At 62.3% G+C, this 21271-nt stretch overlaps 1 protein-coding gene across 1 annotated transcript in view; it reads left to right on the forward strand.

Annotated features, from left to right (window-relative positions):
* The first annotated feature begins 358 nt into the window (after positions 1 to 358).
* PKP1 (plakophilin 1) overlaps positions 359 to 21271 on the forward strand; it is a 40303-nt gene continuing 19390 nt past the window's right edge. Inside the window, exons 1-2 of the mRNA XM_051821107.3 lie at positions 359 to 748; positions 9244 to 9350. Of these exons, the coding sequence (XP_051677067.1) occupies positions 547 to 748; positions 9244 to 9350 (309 nt within the window). The 5' untranslated portion in view covers positions 359 to 546. The remainder of the gene's footprint in view (positions 749 to 9243; positions 9351 to 21271) is intronic.

Genomic DNA, 21271 nt, shown 5'->3' on the forward strand with positions numbered 1-21271 from the left:
CATGAGCTCTGCGCGGAGGGAGCTGCACCTGACTCCTCCGCTGTGCCTGGTCAAGAAAGACATCCGAAAAACAGGTCTCCCCGGCTCCTTGGTGCGCTTGCTCCAAGGGCCTGCAGAGGCAGAACTAGGGGCGTCTCCTGGGGCTTTCCACCGTCGTGGGGCGAGAAGGGAAAGGCAGAACGGCCGGCAGCGCGCCGCGGCCGGCACAGAGGACTGGCAGCCCTGCCCCCAAGAGCGCTGGGCCGGCAGCGGCAGCGCCCTGCGGCGGGCGTCCGGGGCGCGCAGCGGCGCGCAGCCGGCGAGTGGGAGGTGCAGGCTGGAGGTGGTATATCCTGTCTGGCGGAGGGCGGGCCTCGCCAGTGCCACAGAGGGACGAGCCGGGGGTAGAGGCGCCAGGAGCAGCTGCCGGGAGCCTCAAGCAGACCGCGCACTCTATGGCCATAGGGAGCCGCTGAGAGCCAGAAGAGCACGCTCCCGCCGCCCGCTGCGCCGCACGCCCTCCTGCGCCTCTCTGCCCGCCCGGCCCGGCCCGCGCCTCCCGCCACCATGAACCACTCGCCGCTCAAGACCGCCCTGGCATACGAGTGCTTCCAGGACCAGGACAACTCCACGCTGGCCCTGCCGTCCGACCAGAAGATGAAGACCGGCACGTCGGGCCGGCAGCGCGTGCAGGAGCAGGTGATGATGACGGTCAAGCGGCAGAAGTCCAAGTCTTCCCAGTCGTCCACCCTGAGCCACTCCAACCGAGGTAAGGCCCGGCGCCCGTGCGGCCCGCGGCAACCGAGGGGTCGCGGAGTCCCAGGGCTGTCGGCCCCGCGCGCGAGCAGGGCGTCCCCAGCCGTGGCGACCGGGGGCGCGGCGGGGCGCGGCAGGAGCTTTACTGCGCGCGAGTGGGCGCGGCTACGTGGCTCGCCGGGACCGCGCCGGGAGCGTGTCTCCCGCCCGCCGCCGGGAGGCTGAGTCTGGGGCTGGAACCCTGGATCCGCACGGCTGGGGAGAGGGCGCTCGGCTCCCGGAGGGCTGTGTACTACCGGCACCTCCGTAGTTCCCAGGCTCTGGATGCGCCCCTGAACCTGTCCTGGGCCGCCAGCGCCGGAAGCTCGGGCTGAGCCGGGCGGGGTGAGGGGGTCACCGAGGCCTGAGTGTGGACTCAGGAGAGAGCAAGAGGGGATCGGAGGTGGCACCAGGAGCAGGGATGACTCGCGGGACCTCCCGCCGGGAAGAGGCAAGGCTGCCCCGCAGTGATCCAAGACAAGGGGCTCCCCAACAGCTAAGGCAGAACCCCCCTTCCCACAGATTCTCCCTGCGGCACTCGGCTCCAGGAGAGCCACGGGCTCATGGGGGAGAGTGGGAAGCGAGGGCGGCTGGGAGGGGGTCCCTCCAGGTCCTCGGAGACCTGGGCTGAGCCGACCATGGCACTTCAACAATCAGAGTGCCCGCCTCTGTGGGTGACATGGTCTCCCGGTGGGGGAGGCTTGGAGAAAGGCACAGGACCCCTGGAACTGAGGGGCAGTCCCAACAGGGGCGTTTGTGCGGAGCGTTTCGGCCAACACTTCCGCGCAAGAACTGCACGCAAGGCAGCAGGCCCCAGTGTGGACACTTATTTCTTCGACTTCTTAATTTTACCAATTTTAAAATGTTAACAAAGACCCTACCCTTTGTGAACCAGAACAGGTCAGTCGTGACTAGCAGACAGAGAGGGGCAGTGGACAGTCAGAGGAGGAAGCAAAGGAGACAGACCCCTGCCCGTTCTCCCTGCCACACACACACACACACACACACACACACACACGCATGCAGGCACAGCCACACACCTGCCAGCTCCTCTCTCGGCCTCTGCCTCCGTTCCTGAGCTGCCTCTGGGCCCAGCTGAGAGAAGCGAGAGGCAGATCTCCCACCTCCAGACCTAAAGGCCTGGCTGCTTGGTGCCCTTTGCCCCTGCCCCTGCCGGGGCTCTGGGCTCCTCTCCTTTGATTTCCTGTCTTGACAGTTGCTGACGAGCCTCTCTGGGAAGCAGGTCTGGCTACAGTAGGGGGCATAGCTCAGTCTCACCTGCTGCCCCCATGTGAGACCTGCCCACCCATTGCCACTCTTCCCACTCCACGGCAGCCTGAGCTCCTGGCTCACAGCGCCAGGAAAGTCCCAAATCTGCTCCACGTGCCCCGGATGTTTTGTCTTGTGCCCTCCGTGGGGATGCTGGCCGGACGTCCGAGCCAGGCCAGGCTGTTGCTGTTCTGTCCTTGGTCTTTGAGGGTGACGTCCATCTGATGGGGCCTGGATCCCTGCGTCCCTGGGTTGACTCTGATGCCTGCCCTTCCAGAAGCTGTCCAAGGACTGTGGATGTCGCTGTGTGTCCCCTACCTGCAGCCTCTGGGGAGGTTCCCAAGGGGTGTCAGTTTCCACAGCTGCACCCGAGCTGGAAGAGGCGGTTCGGTCGCTTGGCGCTGGTGTTTCTGGTTTATCCGGCTTTGTTTTCATCAGATTTCTCTGTCCTCCCCATCAGAAACGCCCAAGCCTCCCCTGCCTGCTCCGTGGCCATCTCCACTCACTCTGCCCCTCTCGCTCTTGCTTTCTGCGGCCGTCAGTCTGCTGGGTTCCTGCGAGGGAGGCGTTGGCAGCCGGGGAAGGGTCACGCCCCGGGCCATTTCCTGGGTCCCCCGGACAAAAGCGGATGCTCCTTTGGTCTCCTCCAAAAGCAAGGAGCTGACTTCTCTGGAGTCCTTGACCCTCTTGGGCCCCCTGAATCCTACCCAGGGCCCCCCTTAATTAAGAAGCCTGGCCCCACGCACAGGTGCCCGTCCCCATGTTCCCGGCATCCTAGTGCCTTTCCTTTGACCCTGGCTGCAGCAGGGATCTGAGTCCTGCAGGCTGGAAGGACCCAAGTGGAAACAGCCTGGCCCCCAAAGGCCCATCTGCCCCCTGTCCCTCCCAGGCTGCTCCCCAAGTCCCGGGGAGGGGGCGGGGACCCTCAGGGGCCTGCTGTGGACCTGCCCACCACCTTGAACTGCCCTGTGTTTTCAGGGTGCCCCAGTGTGCAGCCAGGTGACTGTGTGGGAAGCCAGAGGAAGCCGAGGGGGACGTGACCACAGGCAGAAGTCTTTGCGGGGACACGTGGTCTCCCTGAGGGTGGGGAAAGCCCTCCAGGAGCCCTGGGGGTGGGGGGGCGGTGCACTGCTCACCCAGCCCGAAAGGTGACACTTCCCCACCTTCCAGGCCTTCCTAATCTCTCCCTAAGCTTTGCTCACATCCGGGAATCTCTTCCTAACGCTCAGCCCATCTCCCCCACCCCAGCCCCACACACCTGCCCTGCCCCATGAGCACATCTCACACACCCAGTTCCCAGCACGGAGCTCCACTCCTCACGTCCCCTGTCCTTGCAGGACGCTCCCAGCACTGCCAGCGCGCTCGGCCTGGGCGCTGTCTCGGCACCTCTCTGCAGCCGCAAGCTTGCCTCCTTCCTTCTCGAATCTTGCCAAGCCTCTTCTTCCTTCTGATCAGAAATACGGGTTGGGGGTGACACTGGGCCAGGGCAGGTGCCTGCCCCACCTTCTCCATCCCTGGGCCTGTTCAGGCCCTCCTGGGGGCAGGCTACGCAGGACGCGCAGTGAGGGAGCCGAAGTCGGAGCCCCCGCCTTTGGGGGCTTCGTGCCAGTGCATCGGGCTGAGTCTTGGCAGGAACGATGGCCCCGGGCGAAGGTTCTGCTCACTCTTCCTGCCCGTAGGCCCTGAGCTGGCATGGCCGGGGGCAGGGGGTCTCCACCGCAGAGCCGAGCCAGGAGCCGGGGAGGGGCGTGTGCTTTGCCAGCTAGGCTTGCGAGGAGCACATCCCGTCTCTTTACAACGCATCTTGGCGTGAAGCTGGGGTTTCAGCTGGAATTTCTGTCGGCCTGTTGCAACACATGCAAAAATGCTGAGTATCCTAGGGGCTTCTCTCCGGATCCGCTCCCTTGCTCAGCTTGCGGGCAGAGACTTTGTAAACACAGATTCCTCTCCCTACTCACCAAATGGTCAGTAGCAGAACCAGGCAAGTGCCCCGTGCCTGTGGCCCCTGGAAGGTCTGTGATGCTGGAACTAAGTAACATAGCAGGATGTCGGACAGCCCCATGTGAAGCACCGGAGGCATACAGTACTCATGGATACACAGCACACATGCAAATGTGTACATTTACACACAGAACCCTCACACGACACTAATGCACACACCTACACACACAAGCACACACACACACACACCCATGCACACGTGCGTGTCCTACCTTGCAGCTTGCGCTGGGGCGGGGCGTCCCCTCAGACCGAGGTGTTGGACAAGGCCCTGCCTCTCTCTGCGTCTCTGCCGCTGTCAGAGACTGGATTAAAATCAGCTCTCAAGTGCCTCGAGACGACAGCACTCTCTGGAAACGGGCCTGTAATTCCTTCCTGGGCCAACCATTTACCCAAACTGCCTGCTGCTCACTGCAGAGCCCCCACCCCCGCCCCCGCCCCGGGCAGCCCACCAGGCTGAGCCTCGGGCAGGCAGCCCAACCCAAATGACCGGTTCTCACCCACTCTTTGATGCGGCTCCACGTGGACTTCCCTGGGAATTTTAAAAAATGGGAATGCCTGGGACCAACACACACACATGTATAGATGGACACTTAATGTCTTATTAGCTGGTGACAGGTTTTTACCCTGGACGCCAGCCAGGTGGCCGGCTGACCTCCATTCCAGTCCCTGCCCACTGGACCCCATGCCTTGCCCCCGTGCCAGCCCTGTCCCGCCTAGCTCCCGCATTCCACCTAATCCTCAGGTTTGGTGGCAGCTGGGCCCAGATCAGAGCTCAGTGGGGCAGCGGCAGGGCCTGGCGAGCACCCCGGCTGCTCTGCTCTGTTTGCGTACCCAGCAGAGGGCCAAGAACCACACAAGTGCCCGTGAGGCTGTGCTGTACTCCTTGCCCTCCTCGCCTGCTCGCACAGGCGTGGAGCTCCCCGGGGCCCGGACACGGCCCACTGCCGCCAGCTCTCAGATGCTCTCCGGGACGTCGTCTTAGAAGTGTCTCCCGTATGACAATGAGCTTCCCAATATTCCAGGCCTGGGCCTGGGCACCAGGGGTGGGAAAGATTGTGGTGGAAAGATAAGGGCTTCCTTCCTTGGGTTTTTTCACACTGAGAGACAGGTGGGCTTGGTTCAAGTGTAGAGGAAGCTGGAAGAGGCGCCAGCTTCGCGGAAGACAGCTTCAGCAAGAGCTGGGGTTCCAGGGCCTGTGGGGTGACAGGTCCTCTGGCCAGCCGGGGAGAAGGACTGGGAGGGGAGGGCAGTGGAGGACATGGGGCTCCCCTCCCCGGCCCCTGGGGGCAGCCTGTGGGTCACACAGGCAGGCCTGTGTCTGTGGAACCTGGTGTTGGGAGGGGGGTGAGGTGGGATCCAGTGGAAGTGGAAGCCCCTTTGCTTCGGGGAGCCCCGGCCTGCCAGGGGGAGACCCAGGCCTGCTGTTGCTTTCTGGGAGGAGGGCACAGAGGCGGGCTGGCACACACAAAGTGCAGCAGCCGCACCCTGGACAACGCCCAAGCCGCCCAGGAAAGCCCACAGCGCAGAGTGCTGACACGGTGGTGTCGGAGGGCGTGGGGTGCTCCGGGCCGGGCGGGGCCCGCTTTGAGAGAAGCAGATCCCTGTTCGAGGCTGGGACTGCAGGGGGTGGGTTGGGCTGAGCGGAGGAGAAAGAATGCTTCAGGTGCAGTGGGTGGGGCCAGCTTGAAAGCTTGGAGGTGGAAGGGGATGAGTCAGCCCCCGCTAGAGAGCATTCCACAGCCCCTCCAGCAGGAGCTGCCACCATTTCCCAAGGGTTTGTGGGTGAGAAAGCCGGGACCGCCCTGGGACATGGCAGAGAGTTAGCTGGTCCGTTGCCGGGGACAGCGAGGGGAAGCAGCCCGCAGGGACGATGCCCACCCTGGGACAGAGTTCCAGGGACGGTTTCCCACCCAGAAATGCGAGCAGAAAATGAGAAAAGCCGTGTGCACAGAGCAGCTTGCATTGCCTGCGTGTAATAGAGGCGTGGAGATATTTGCCCTTTGACCTTCGTGCTCAGTGAGGGGCACACGCCTCCCGAGGATGACGCACAAGACGGGCCGGCGGCCAACTCCACTGAGAAGCCGCCATCTTTGTGTTCGTGGTGGAGGCCTGGCTGGGAACACAGTGGTGGGTCCCTGGGCTCAGCTAGGATCACCTCCTCTTCCACCTCTGGAGCCAAGGGCCCTCCCCAAGGAGGAGCCTTGGAGTCTGCAGCCACACACAGCCCCTTCCTTGTCCTGCCCACCAGGGCCCTCTGTGGGCGGAGGAGGGCCTGGCTGAGTGGACTTCAAGGACCTTGGACCCATCTGGCATAAAATGGGGACACTGAGCCCCTGGGCACCAGACATGAGAGCGCTTTCACGAGAAGGCCCGGGCAGAGCAGAAGGGCTGGTTGGCCACAGGGCCCGCCCAGCCAGGGCTGTGCCCTGTGCCCCGGATCCCGGGAAGGGAAGAAATGTGACACCAGCTCAGGGAAGTGCACGGTGGTGCAGACGGGGACAGGTGGGAGGTGGAGATGGGACCAGGTGCCGTCGATCAGGAGAGGCTTCCTGGAAGTGAGTTCTAGAAAAGTCCAGAGGCCAGATGGGCACAGGCCACCTTACTTCAAAGCCCCCGTGCTTGCTGTTGAACTTGACTTTCAGAGGGCACTGCCAGTCAGACAACTGCAGGGTCAGGAAAGGGGAGATGGCTTCTGATTCGGAGTGGTGCTCCCACAGACACTGTTCACCTGCACCTGCACCCCTGCAAGGGGGACTTCAGGTGTGTGACCCCTCCGGACTGCTCCCTTCCCTGGCCGCCTCTTCCCCAAGGCAGCTGGCACTGGCTGGAGTGATGGCAGCCTCACTCTCACAGAGAGCCAAGCAGGCTCCCGCATGCAGAAGGACCTTAGGGGGTGCCTTCAGGAACTGCCTGGGAGGGTCCAGATGCTTTGGCCCAACCAGGAGTGAAAGTTACAGCCCATACCTGTCTTTACCAGACTCACCTCCGGGACCTGGGGACTGGCTCTGGGGGACCGTAGGGCACCCAGGCTCCTTGGCAGAGTCCCCCACGTTCCCGTGGTGAAGGGTGGATGTCAAGAAGGCAGCAGGTGCAGAGTCGGGGGGGGGAGCCTCTCCCTGAATGGTGCAGAGGGGAGTGACATCATGGCCATGCCCATGGATTTCCAATCCCAGGGCTGGGAGCCGGCAGGGATGCCTTTGAGAAGCAGGGAGCCTCCCGCGGCTCCCTGGAGCTCTATGTCTGTCACCACCCTGGATTTTCCATTCGGAAGCAGCTGGCTGACCCATACCTGCCCTTGGGTGAAAACTACCAGCTCCTGAGGCGAGAGCCAAGTGAACCTGGCCTGCCAAGGCCTGGAAGGGAAGGCAGAGTGGCTGGATGGAGGGAAGGCGGTCCAGCCCTGGCCGACACCCAGGGTCCTGACTGCGGGTGCGCCTGGCGCAGCCCCTTCCAGTCTCCTCCTGGGAGGAGAAAGCCCTCTTCTCCAAAGTAACAAGGCAGGGGCACACCAGGGGGCCGGAGTAAGGCAGAGTCCCTGCAGGAATCAGGCCTGGGCCTGGGGCTCTCAGGGATGGAAGCTTCTAGAAGGGTCCCGGGGCAGGCAGCAAAGGAGGGTGGTGTAGCCTCTGACATCTGCCCTTCCTTCTTGAAAGCTAAGCCCTGTCTTAGGAGAAGAGGAGTTGGGTCTCTCCGAATGCCATCCGGAGAGCTGTGGAGAGGCCGGGTGGTTGCAGAGACCAGGCCCGGCTTATTACAAAAGAGGGAGCTGAGGCCCAGAGACAGCACACAGCTTGCCCCAGTGCCACAGCCAGGACCCAGGTCAGCACCTCCAGGCTCCCAGGGCACCTTGCATCTGCCACGGCCCGAGAGCCCTGGCGTCTACTTGTCCTGCCTGGGAGAGGGGGCATCAAGGCAGAGGAAATGACCCCAGGCAGGGATGCTGCCCTCTGCGACTCCCATGTCTCCCAGAAAGCCCTGGGAGCCTCAGGGGGCGTGGTAGAGGGGGAGAAGCTAACTCAGCCAGGTGAGATCACCGTGAAGCCCTCTGCCTCCCAGACGGGCTTTCTTAAGGGCTTTAGACAGAAGATGTGCATGCCCCTCTCGGGGGCTCCCCCTGGATCCCACTGCACAAGAGGGAGGGGCAAGCCCCGCTCCCCGGCCTCCACGTGGGGGCTAACCACTGGTGGATCTCGAGGGGTGGGACGGGGCCAGTCAGCAGGACAGGGAGCATCTGGAGCGGACATCGCCCGGGGCAGGGCTGCTCAGCAGAGACTTCCTAGAGGGGATGAGGTGTTGAGCTTGGCCTTGAGAGAGGAGGGAGATTGGCTGGTTGTGGCTGAGGAGGGGAGGCAGGTTAAGCAAGGGAGGCGATGTAGCCAAACCGTGAGTTCGTCCCTGTTGGCCGTGTGTCAGGGACAGCTTGTGCGGAGCTGCGGCTGTCCCGCAGGGTCCCTCCATCCAGTGAAAGGGAGCGGAGCGGGAGGCTCCTGCCCCCCCGGGAGCCCTAAATCCAGTTCTACTCTCTGTGGTTCAAAGCCACTTTACGCCTAATGACACTGTACCCTGGCTCGGAGCCTGTCATTTGCGGGTGTCCACACACTCTGAAAACATTCATTAACCCTCACCCGGCCTTTGAGGTTATGGCCGCTCCTCCTCCTCTCCAGCCAGGCATGAAGGAAGGGGCGGAAGGCACTGGTCACCGGCGGGGGCCGGGCTTCCCTCCGAATCCAGGACCCAGACAGGAATCAGACTGGAGTCGGCCCTCGCTGCTCTGGGCTGCTGACCTCCATGCCTGCCATGTCAAGAGCCAGCCTGCCTTCCCGGAGCGGGAAACTGATCCTTGTGGAGTGCGGAGTGGTGATTCCCTGGACTGGAACGGCGCTGCTCCACGTCCCGGCCGGCCACCTCCTGCCCCGTAGGTGTCCACTGCTGGGGAGCCACAAGGCTCCCAGGAAGGGCCCGGCCAAGGTTCTCAGAGCTGTGCCTGAAGCCGTCTGCAGTGTCCCTAGCTGGGGAGGCCAGGGAGAAAGCTAGCGAGGGCCAGCAGGCGACGTACCCTGCACCGTCCTCCTCCAGGGCTTCGCGGCTGGTCCCCGCCATGGGCTTGGTGGACCCGGAGGCAGAGGTGTGCCCTGGGGAGGAGGGCCGGTTGAAGCTCATGGTCACCCCTGTGCTCAACCCCATGCCTTCGCCCTGCAGGTTCCATGTACGACGGCCTGGCCGACAATTACAACAACTACGGCACCACCAGTCGGAGCAGCTACTTCTCCAAGTTCCAGGCTGGAAACGGCTCATGGGGCTATCCGGTAAGGAGCGGCTTCCCTTCGGAAAGCCCTGGGATGTTTGTGGGGTGGGTTTCGGGTTTACAGTGCAGAAAACCCACTCCGATGGCTAAAAAGAGTGGCACAGGCTTTGGTCCCTGAACTGAGGCCCGAGGCCCCAGATGGAGGCTGTTTGCTTGGTCATCATTTCACGGGGTGGGGGCTGCTCGTGTGGCCTTGCATTTGGGCTGATGGGATATTTCTAAAGTCTCAAGTGAGAACATTTTAGGAAAAGCATAAAAAACAGGGTATTAAAAAAATGTGCATTTCCCAATACATCTGACTTGATCATGGTTTGAGAGGAGCTTGAGTCCTTGGGGTCCGTGTGTGGTCAGCCTGAGGGGTCTTCTGCCTTCAGCGTGTGCTGGGGGCCAGGAGTCCCCTGAGGGCAGGAGGACATGTCCACTGCCGGGGCTCTCGTGTGGTCTGCCACATGCTGGGGTCTGCAGTTCAGGCAGATTCGCTCTGAGTGGCTTTGCCGCTCACCAGGCGTGCCATTCTAGGTGACTGACTTCACCCCCGGCCCTCACTTCCTCCTGTGCCGAAGGGATATAACAAAGTCGACTTTGTTGGATTATTGTCAGGATCAAGTAAGTGAACTAATGGGCAGGCCAGAAACCTGATTAGGTCATTCTGAAGACTTCTTTCAAGTAGCATGGGTGGAGATTGTTCTAGGTCCTTGAATCCTGACTCCTCTTTCTGTGTGGTCTCACCCAGCCAACGGGCGGTCCCAGAGCCCCACGCAGGGCCAAAGGCCTGTGGCCCAGCCGTTCTCTTCTGAAGTTGGGGGATGGGGTTGGGTGGCACCCGAGGTTTCTCCCAGGCTCCAGATGCTGTGTGTGTTTTCTGATTTCCACATTAACCTGTACCGTTCTCAGGAATTCTCCCATGAAGCCCTTGCGAGACTGTGCGAGGGGCACTTAGGTTGCGTCTCCGAGGGCAGTCGGGCTCTCTCTCCCTAGGGCTCCGGGAACAGCAACATTGTTCTCGGTGTCACTCCTAAGTGTGGACGGCCTGGGGTCCTGGGCAGGGGACAGGGTGGGGCTTCTTGCGTCATTGGCCTGATGCCTTTCTTCCTAAGTTCTTCTTGGGGTTATTCTTGGAGGCTGCGTCTGCCTTGCGTGTTCCAGGTTGGAGACGAAAGGCAAGAACGAAGCGGGGCTTGCTGGCGCTTCCTGCCTTTTTGATTCTTGATGCCAACTTACACCTCCGTTCAGCAGAACGGAGCCCCGTGACTGAGCCCCGTGAGCCGGCAGAGCAGGCACAGACGGGAAAGCGCTTTGACACAAAGGGCAGGGATCAGACAGACTTAGAGCAGCTGTCCGAGTGATGCTGAGCGCAGGGACCAGGTGACAGCCAGGGAAGGCGGGGCCCTGGCCAGCAGTCACGTGGACAGTCACGCTGGCCTCACGCTGACCTGATGGAAGGGTCTTTCATCCCTGCCCTTATCACAGCTTGGGAGGCCTGGGGTCCATCTTGGCTCCGTGACTTGGGATGAACCTTTAGCCTCTCTGGGCGCTGGTTTTTCTCTTGTAAGTGGGAATGATGGCGGGTCGCATCCACGGTGAGATGTTACCCAGCAGGAAGTGATCTGTAGACTAAGAGCTGTCAAAGAGTTCTTTGGAAGGAGTTGTTTCTAAAAGCAATTTTTAGCCCCCCACCGTGCTCCCGGTGAGGTCACTTATCCCTACACACACACACACACCCCGCTGCCTTGTTAGCTTGGCTGGCCTGGCTGGGGAGACTCGGTTTCCTCGCCTCACCCAGGCCCAGCCCTCCTGCAGACGTGACTCATGGCGGGCAGCTGCCGAGGCACGTCCTGGCTCCTCTCGGTTCAGGAGAGGCGGTGGGAACCGGGAAGCGCTGAGCACACATGAGGATCCGGCGGGGGGGGGGGGGGGGGGGTTGGGGGGGTTCCCCACAGAAGGCGGAGCATGGGGAAGGGAGTGGCCGACTTCGCTCTGATGTCAGCGCACTCCCGTGTGGAAGGACTGCCCTGGCCCTCAGCGAACTTGCAGTTGAGCTAGGGCAGTCCAGAGGCCAGGACGCACGGCAGGTGGGGTCCCCGCGCCGCACAGCCACGGCTGTGGGTGCTCCCGGCTCAGCTCAGAGGCCTCAGCGGAAGGCCATTTTCCTGCCTTCCTCGTCAGGACCTGGGCTCCCACGCACTGGTTCGTTCCCCAAATGCCCAATGTAGTCAGGACTGGGCTGGACCAACATCAGAAGCCAGGAACTCTGTCTGGGTCTCCCACGTGGTTGGGAGGGGACCAAGACCTTGGGCCATCATCTGCCGCCTCCCAGGGTGTGTTGTCAGGAAGCTGTGTCGGAAGCAGAGGTGGGACTCAACCCCAGGCACCCCGAGGTGGGGTACAGGTGTCCTGAGGAGGGTCCTACCCCACTGGTGCCACAACACCTGCCCCCTCTAGTTTTATCTTACATCAATATCAGCAGTAGCCTTCTAATAAAAAAATTATCATGCTATTTGCAATCTATGATCATAACTTAAGAAAACGAAGATAGAAAATCCTATAATAAAACTTAGAGCAAAGTTAGTCTGACGAACAAAAGTCGTCTAGAGCAGAAGACTGCCCCAAAGAAGACTTGTTCCGGTCAGTTCTATGTCCACTGGCCGCTTTGGCTCCTCCTCCTGCACAGACGTGGTCTGTAGGAGGGAGGGGCCGATGCTGGGGCGGTGTACAGCCCCACCGAGAGGCGGGGGCGGTGTAGGCCCCACTGAGAGGCTGGGGCGGGCGGCCCCACCTAGAGGCGGGGGTGGTGTACCGCCCCACCGAGAGGCGGGGGCGGTGTAGGCCCCACTGAGAGGAGGGGGCGGTGTACGGCCCGCCCCACCGAGAGGCGGGGGCGGTGTAGGCCCCACCGTCTGACCTCGCAGACGCAGAGGCTGGGCCCTGCCCTTCCCGCTCTCAGAACCATACTTGCCAGGTAGTTGAGTCCCAGCGAGGTCCATGTTTAACACCTGGGAACCTCGGGCCCAGCGATAGAGATCACTCGCCGAGGTCGCGCAGCTGAGCAGCCAAGAGCCCGGCCCTGACCTTCCCACTCCTCACCGCTCTCTTTTTCTGTGGCCCAGACATTGGCACTTTGAATGATGGTCGTTGTCTCCTAAGCTTTTTGTTGTCAGAGTCAGAGGAGCTCCCTTCTGCTCTTTCCCAGATGCCCGCCATGGCCAGGGCTGGGCCAAACAAGGCCAGCGAGCCAGGAGGCAGGAACCCCACCCAGCTCTCCCAGAGGGTGGCAGGGACTCCGCTTGTGCCGTCCCCTGCTGCCTCCCCGGGTGCGCATTGCCGGGAAGCTGGAGAAGGAGCCAGAGCCAGGAACGGCACCCAAGCACTCCCACGCGGGGCGCGGGCGTCGCAACTGCCTGGCTCCACCCGCTCCAGCGAGGGCCATTTTGTGTGTTTCCACAGTCCGTGTTTCTAGGGACATGCAGAGCCCCAGGAACCCAAATCCCATAGTTTCCTCCCGTAGGCCTCCTCTCCCGGCGGGATGTCAGCACGCCAGCACAACGGGAGAGGGACTATATCGTTCCCTCCCAGACTCCAGTGGGGCTGGCTTGGCTGTGGCCATTAAATGGGTCAGGGTGGAGGCTTCCAACAACAGGCACTGTTGGGGAGATACTTACTCTTAAAAATGACTTGGTTTTGGCCTGAAACTCAAATGTAACTATATGTCCTGCATTTTATTTGCTAAAGCTGGTCACCCTACGTCATGCCTGTGATGAAAAAAAAAATAAAAAAATAAAACACACACACACACACACACACACACACAAAACAAGGCTCTTGGAAGGACTGCCCTGCTGGGCTGGGGAGCCAGGCAGGATGACCCCAGGCTGCAGCCATGGTGGGTCTGGACAGTGGGGCTCTGAGACCCCTCTTAGCTGTCCTGGGGATGAATCGATTAACGCCTTCTTCCAGGTCAGCCGAGGCCAGGATGGTGGGATTAGAGAGCTGAAGCCATTGGAAGGCTTTTGGTTCCAAGCTGAAAACGGGCTTTAGGCCCGTGGGTCTGGCCGACACAGGGCGGGGACGAGTGGACGGCTCTGCCTTCAGGGAAATGCTTCTGATCTCAGATGGCAGTCTCAGAGGGGCTTCCTATTCCCAAGCCAAGAAGCACAACCTGAGTGTTCCTGTCGAGTGGGGCGCGCTCTGGTTGTTTCCCGGAGAGCTTCCTGCCTTGGGCTGGGCGGTGGAGAAGAGATTCCCCATGGACACGGTCAGCCAACAGGTGTGCGGCAGGCCACACCATATTGAATCACTCGGCCATGCTCCACTACACCCAGCCTGGCACCCCAAAGAGTGAAGACCCCCAGGAATATGAGGAGGGGGCTTCTGCCCTTGTCCTGGCCCTGTTCCAGCAGCCTTGCCATGCTGTTGCACTTGTCTGACATCAGGTGTTTGATATGTCAGTATTTGACGAGCCTGTCGTGGGCACATGGACCACGTGATAGAGACCTTGCCCTGAGGATACCTGACCCTGCCCACCCTGCGCCTGAGGCCTGCTGGGTGAGCCTCTGCTGCAGCTGAGAGGCTGGGGTGGCATCAGGCTTTGCTGGGGCGGCGGGGAGGGGGCGGCTGGACTCCCAGCTCAGTGCTCTCCCGTCTGGCGGTTCACCTTCAGCGCCGTAACCATGTTGGTTGCGTGTCCACAAGAGCAGAGCTGTGGGCCAGGTACTGCAGAGAGGCTGCCAGAGAGGAGCCCCTTGCCTTAGGAGCAGCTGAAAGAGACCGCCCTTGCCTCTGCACAGGGGCCACAGGCGGTGCCTGGAGGTAGCCTGGCGCAGGGGAGCAAGTCTAGGCTTCAGCCAGCAACTTGAGGTCCAGATTCCCTCCCCGCCACTGACTCTGTGAGCATAGGCAAGTTCCGAAGCTGATTGGGCCTCAGCCTGCCCATCTGGGAAGTGGGTGAAAGTTCCCCTCTTGAAGGGCAGTGGGAGGAGGGTTATGGGTGTGCCACGTCAGATCAGCAGTGGGCGGCCAGCATTCCGGTCACAGCTGGGCCCAGGGACCCAGAGTGGCCTCCACCTCCCGAGAGACCTTGGTTGTCTGAATCCTGGAGCAAAGCAGTTGAACCAGGTCCTAGCCGAAGACTCATTTAGGGCTCTGTGTGGCTTGAGAGCTGGGTTCTGAGTCTCTGCAGGACCCCGTAGCCAAGGCCTGTGTGGTGGTGGCTCTGGAGCCGGGCAGTGTCAGCTCCCCAGGTCCCCACCTCAGGCCTCCAGACGGGTCAAGGCCTCAGCACGTGCTCCCAGCTTTCACCTGTGCATCTCCAGGTAAAACCAGCAACACTGCAGCCTGTAAGCCCTTGCAACAGGAGAGGTGCTGGGTGCGTTCCTTCTAGTTTCCCAGAGGGAAACAGAGGCACGGCAAGTAGCTCTGCTGGCCAAAGCCCCAGCCCCGTTTCTCAGCTCCAAATGCCGCTGTCCAGGTTCCTCCTGACTGGGGCCCTTGGGCAGGCCTGCTGGGCCTCAGTCCCCTTGGAAAGGCCAGGTGGGGCAGAGAGGAGACGAGGGAGCGATGATGGTGTGTGCGCCAGCTCAGGGGTCCTGCTGCCAGCTCCTGACTCACCCCACTGAGCCGTGGGTGATAGGAGGGTCCCAGCAGGGCCCCAGGCGCTCACCCAACAAGAAGAGGCGATGATCCTACTTGACAAGGGACGGGATGTGCCTCGCAGAGAACTTCTGGTGGGGAGGGCGCGGGAGCTGGTGGGTGGCTCCTGGGGCACCGCTCCCGCTCCCTGGGGAGCACAGCAGGAGCCCCGGCCTGCTCTTGCCAGGGAGTGGCAGCTCTGCACGCTGCCGCTCCCCCAGCCCAGGGCCGCCAACTGTGTCTGGGCCGTTCCTTGGGGCTGGGCCCTCCTGGGTCAGCTGCCCTCCATCAGAGCGGCCCGGCCTTCCCCGTGGTAAGGTTCTGTGGCCTTGTCAGGGTGGGGGCGGGCTCCGGGAGTCTCCCCTCTGAGCTGGTGCCCCCCCCCCCATGGCTCACTTCAGCCTCTGGGAATGTCTGCAGGAGCCTCCCCGCCCCCAGCCGAGACCTCTGTAGAGTTCAGACAGGGAGATGGAAGAGGCGTGGGTCTTGGGGACTGGTTCTGTCACTACCCAGGGGACTCTGACTGGGACCCTGAGTCTTCTGGGCCTGGCGCTGACCACCAGCAGGACCAGGCAGGTGCTGGGGCCACCTCCTGTCCGCTCTGACATCCTTGCCTGGTGTTCTTTCTCCAGGCAGAGAAGTCAGAGGGTGCCCCCCAGGCCAGCACCGTGGGACTACAGGGGCAGGAGGACCTCCAGGAGCTCCCGCCAGAGCCGCCCCTGCACAGGGGTGCAGGCAGGGAACAGTGGTCCTGGCCACCTCCTCTCTGACTGTCACTCCAGGGAGGGCAGCTGGCCACAGGCTGCTGGGCCCAGAGGTGTCCAGAGAATCCTGGCCTTCGGCAGCCAATTCCCACAAGGCTCTGAGCTCCCGGTGCCCCCCAGAGCCAAGTAAGCACACCGGCCCGCACCCCACCCTCCAGCCCCGGTGAGGACCACCAGGCCCAGGAGCAGGCACAAGCCCACGGTCTCTGCCCTGGGTGCATGGGCGGGTGGAGGAAGGCCAGGGCAATGTGATGAGAATGTTGAGGCAGGGACTCTATCGTCCAGGGCTCCACAGGGCAGCTGCGCAGTGGAGTAGGAGTGGGGGCGCCGGCAGCCCAAGACAGGCAGCAGCAGGCTCTTCCCAGCGGGTGCCCAGGAAGGAGTTCCGCCCTCCTCGGGGACAGCAGGAGCCGGGTGTGCACCTTCCCTTAGCCGAACCCAGCAGCAGCAGCTCTCATCAACCGGTTCCCTGCACTTCGCGGGGACCCCAGCAGGTGTGGCTGGGCTGGGAACAGCGTCCCCGTGCCGCGGAGACATGTGAGGCCCCAGAGGGCGGACAGGCGCTGCCTCGGACGCACTGGCCACTGCTCTGCCCCTTCTCCCACACACATCCCGCGCGCGCCTGCCACTTCAGAGGGAAGAGCTGTTTCACCCCGAAGCAATGAGTGGGGTTCCATCGGGGCCTTTTTCTTTTTCTTTTCTTTTTTTTTTTTTTTCCTGGCTTTGCAAGAACAAACCAACTCAAGCAGCAAACCCTGGAGTCCTCCCTCCAAGTGCAGAGCAGGTACCAGATGAGAGAGGATATAATTAAAAGCTAAAATTTGCCGCACGCGGGGCCTTGTGCCTCAGCTTCCAGGTCTGTAAAGGACGGGGTGGGACCGGATGACCTCCTCGCCTTCTTCCCCCGGCTGAGTCCCCGGGCGTCCTGGGGCTTGGGATGCAGCCCTGAGGTTCTGGGTTATTCGGTCAGCTCTCCCGTGAGTCTTGGCGAGCCTAGCCGTTTAATCACCCTTGAGTCAGTGTAGGCTCATGCTAGCGTCTCTCCACATGACCCCTCCGTCTCGAAGCCGAGCGGAGAGAGCAGGGCCTTGCTCGTCACCTCACCCATGGATTGGGCAGAGCTGAGCCAGGAGCCCAGTGGCGGGGGCTGTGAAGAGCCAGAGGAGGAAGGGGCCTGGAAGGGCAGGGAGAGGAGGGGTCCGAGCAGGCTCCAAACCAGGGGGACGTGAAGCTGGGCCGGGGGGCCAAAGCCCTGGAGGGTCTCCCATGCTGGTTCCGTGAAAGGTTTCTGCTGTCGCTGAGCTCAGAGAGACAAATGCAGCCGCGATCCCGAGTGGGTGGAGGAGCCCTCCCCGGCCCTGGCCAGGGTGAGTCTCAGCTTCCCCCAGGCCCTGGCATGCCTCTGCCGAGGCCTGCCTGCCTGCCCCGAGAGCGCACACTCAGCTGAAAAACAAAATCCCGCCGGGTGGGGAGAGGGGAGGAGAGCGGCACCATGCAGGTGGAGAGTGAAGTTGCTGTGGGGCTCAGAACCCCAGCCCTCCCCGCCCACCGGGGCGTGGCCGGGCAGGGGACAAGACGGGGCTGAGCTGGGCTGCGAGGGAGGCTGTTTGTGACTCCGGCGAGGGTTGAGTCACTGGCTGTCAGACGTCAGGGACCTACGGGGCTCTCGGTAGTTGGGGAAACTGAGGCTCAGTGGCATGACGGCCCAGGGCCGCACAGCTTGGCAGGGCGAGAACCGGGCATGGAGCCGGGTCCTCCGACCCTTGCCCGGGGCCCCAGACGCTCTGCCACTTCACTGCCCTTGCGGCTGGAGGCAGTCATGTTTGCTCTGTCATCTGCATTCTGCTGTCGGTTTGTGCAGAATCGTAGCGACTCTCACAGTGTGAAAACAGCACGGGCCCTCTTCTACCCAGGGACCTCCAAATGCAGGAAGTTTTGGGGGGTTGGCTCGGAAAGGGAGGTTGGCAAACGTTACAGACGCATCCCAGATCCAACCTTAGCCTTCTCAGGTTCTGTGATCAAAATGGAAAAGGACTCCCTGTGTCCCCTCGAGTCCCCTAAGGTCACCTCCAGGCCAGCAGTGATGTGTGCAGCACTTGGAGAGATTCCAGGCGGAAGCTGGTGGCTCAGGGTCATTTTCCCAAAGCTGGCTCAGCAGGCTGGATAGGAGAGCCGAGAGCCAAGGCAGGCAGCAGCCAAGTGTAGCCCCTGCCCCCAAAGCAGCCCCACACCTGGCTGCTGCTCCTTTTCTACTGTGGCGTTGAAAGGGGATGTTTCGGCCTGAGACTGCTGCTCTCCATCAGGGTCAGGGTCAGGGTCAGGGTCAGGGCCTGCCAGGTGCTGGGCTCTGCCGACTGCCCTTTGGAGCCCACCTGGGGAAGGTCTACAGGAAATCCCCAGCCACTTCCAAATTCACCCGTGGCCCCACTCAGCTCCTGGGGCCCCCACAGTGCTGGGGGGGGGGACGGGGTGGGAGTGCTCGGGGCCAGCCGAAGACCCAGCCCTCCCTCCTGACCATCCCAGAGGCCTGGAGCAGCGTGGCCCATTTCTGTGGTCAGACGTCGCTAATCCTGGGAGACTCCGGGGCTCGGCTGCAAGAACCAGCCTCAGCACTGCATTCGGAGCAGAGTGTGGCTGGAGTCCCTGCTCTGTACCCTTGCTCTTGTGGTCCCGGCCAGGACGGCCCAGGGGTCCTGACCACAAGGGCCCCTGTCCTCAGACGTCCCTCAGGACAGAGAGCCTCCCAGCCCCCGTCTCTGGGCAGCAGCACCGCGTCACACTGCTGAGCAGCCATGCTCTTCTGCAGCAACTCTAGGAGCTCCCACGATCAGCCGGAAGGGGAAGGGCAGGCATGCTCGGCTGGACGAGCAACCCTGGGAGAGAGGCAGAGCCCTGCGTCCTGGGTCAGGGCCTGCTGCTTCCCAGCTGTGTGCTCTTGGCCGAGCCTCCGCGATCGATCTGGGTCACTGCTGCTGCTGTCCACCTGTGCACCTCGTTGCCAGGTGTGTGTGTGTGTGTGTGTGTGTGTGTGCAGCAAGATGATGAGAGTGGGGAAGTCCATTGCAAACTGTGAAGCGCCGCACCTGCTCGGATGTTCCAGCATGCTCGCGAGGAGCGTCCCCGGACCTTTCCCACCTCAATCCATCCCTGCCAGAGTGATGGGTGTCCCATGTGGGCAGGTGAGGCTTGCACAGGAACACATGGCACATGGGAACCGGCGTGTGGGTGTGTGTATGTGTATGTGTGTGGGTACATTGTGTGCACATGTGCGTGTGTGCACCTGTGCTCACCTTGAAAGGGGAGATCAAGTACCCAAGCAGAGGCGGCCCTGGCAAGGTGCCCCCCCGCCTTTGCATGAGTTCTTGAGTTCTAGGCAGGAGTGGTCTTCCTCCACCATCAGGTCTCTAGGGAGCTCTTGGGGTTCAAGTAAGCACCTGCCCATTGGATTCTGCTCACCTTCCCCTCCCAGGGTTGAACAATCCCTGGGCCAGTCCAGCTGGCCTCTAGGCTTGAAAACCGGAAGCCGTGAGCATGGAGCATGCTGCCGACCTGACTGAGCCAATGGAAAAGAGACGGCGGGGCCGGGGGTCTTCCGCCATTCTCACCTGTGAGACCTGCGTCAGAGGTGGCGTGCACCTGCCAGATGTCAGGAAACAGAGATGTCAAAGCAGGAAACTGTAGCTCCCTGTCCTAGGCTGCTGAGAGAAGCCCGCCTCGCAGGTGTGGGAGGGAGAGGCAGAGACACAGTTTGGAGTTATTTCTCCCACAGTTCAGTGGCTAGGCAGGGAGCAGGATGCCGGGACAGGGCTGGGTGCTGGAGCTGGCCTGGGTGTTGGCTCAGACAAGCAGATGGCAGTGGGCACCAGCCCTCAGCCCATGCCACCTGCCATGGGGTACAGACCTGCTATGGGCCTGACCTGCCTCCTACCTGCACACACACTTGGGGCCTGCAGCCTCCTTCATCCCAGACTCGGGACCTTGCTGGAGGGAGCCACACCTCCCAGCAGACCCCGGGGCCCCATTGCGGAGTCCCGTGGGGCCCTCTCTCCCCAGGCCCCAGTCAGCCCAGCGCTCTGGACGACTGATCTCAGTGATCCACGTCTGTTCCCCAGCCCACCCGCCCGTGGGCCCATTCCTGTTCTTCAGCTTTTAGCCAGAGCCCTGGTAAAGTCTCGACCCCCAGGCAGGGCATCCCAGCTTTGGTTTATTTCACATCTGAGAAACGCGGGGGACAAGACACGCCCACACCTGGCAGGGGTCACACTTCTGCTGCACCCCCCCCAGCCCACGGGGAGCTGGCTGTCACCAGCCACTGTCCGTGGAATTGGCATCAAGTGGCTCCCGGAGCTGTCTCCTGGGTGGGCACCGCGGGTGACGCCATCAATGGCTGCTGTCCTCTCTGCCTCTGGGGCCTCCAAAAATGAGGCTCAGCCTCATCCGAGAGCGAATGAGATTGCTCTCAAGGCAGAGGTGAGGGCTCTGGAGCCGTGGGGCTCCCCCCCGGGAGGGACCTCCCCCTTCTCAAGAGGGAGCCGTGCCCGGGGAGACAGGGACCGAGCTCTCCGTGGTGAAGGCTCAGCCACGGTGACTCAGGCCCTGCTGGTTGCCATGCTGACTCACTGCTGAGTCAGCAGCCACCCTGCCCCTCTAGGGGAGCTCCCCACACCCTGGGCCCCTTGCTGGAGAGGACCTGGTTCTCCAAACCCCCGCAGAGGGCGACACCTGAGCTGCCCAGCCGCCGGCAGAGGTGCACCTTGCTGTCTCGGGATGGTTAGATCCGGCCAAAACCTCGACAGACGCCAGGGGCTACTGGAGAGCCCCTCGGATGGGCACGGAGCGGGGCGTGGCAGGTGCTAGGAAAATGGGGAGGGGGGTCTGCCCTCGAGGGCTTGCAGTGCAGGTCTTCAGCAGACAGGAGGGGTGCCAGGACCCCACGCAGCCACGTGTGCGCGCTCGTGATCGTGGGAAGGGCGTGGGGAGACTGTGCTGCTGCAGGTGGCCCTGGTGGGAACTCGCAGCACACAGCAGAGCAGGGCGTGGCCGCTGCAGAGCCGGTCTGGCGACCCCACCCTGTTGGCAGAAGCTTCGTTTCAAAATGGGCTAATAGCTGGGGACACAGACACTCTTTTCATCTCGGCCTGCCCAGCACATACCCTGCTCCCGAGGGGTCAGGCAGCTTCTGTCTGCCCCGCCGGAGCTGCAGCAGAACCCCCTGGGCTCACCACCCAGCGGCCGTCACCCAGGTCAGGTCGACTGTCACAGGCTGAGCCTGGCTTGTGCCGCCTTCACAGACGGGCTCGCCTTGCCCGGAGCCCTCCTGCCTTCCCAGGGTTCCTCTGAGTCTGGCAGGAGCCCAGATCTCCATCCCCAGCACAAGTTCTCACGGCAAACACAGCCCCTGCTGTGCGCCCAGCCCCAGGCTAGGCCCAGCAAAGGGCATCTTTCTCTGGAGAATGTGGAAGAGAGACAGAAAGTTCTGGGAGCAACCAGAGAAGCAGCAGGACCATGGGCCCCCAGGTGTGCCGGGGTGGCA

Source organism: Oryctolagus cuniculus, chromosome 13, assembly GCF_051225735.1.
Source record: "Oryctolagus cuniculus isolate XC-2025 breed Fujian yellow rabbit chromosome 13, ASM5122573v1, whole genome shotgun sequence".
Lineage (NCBI taxonomy): Eukaryota > Metazoa > Chordata > Mammalia > Lagomorpha > Leporidae > Oryctolagus > Oryctolagus cuniculus.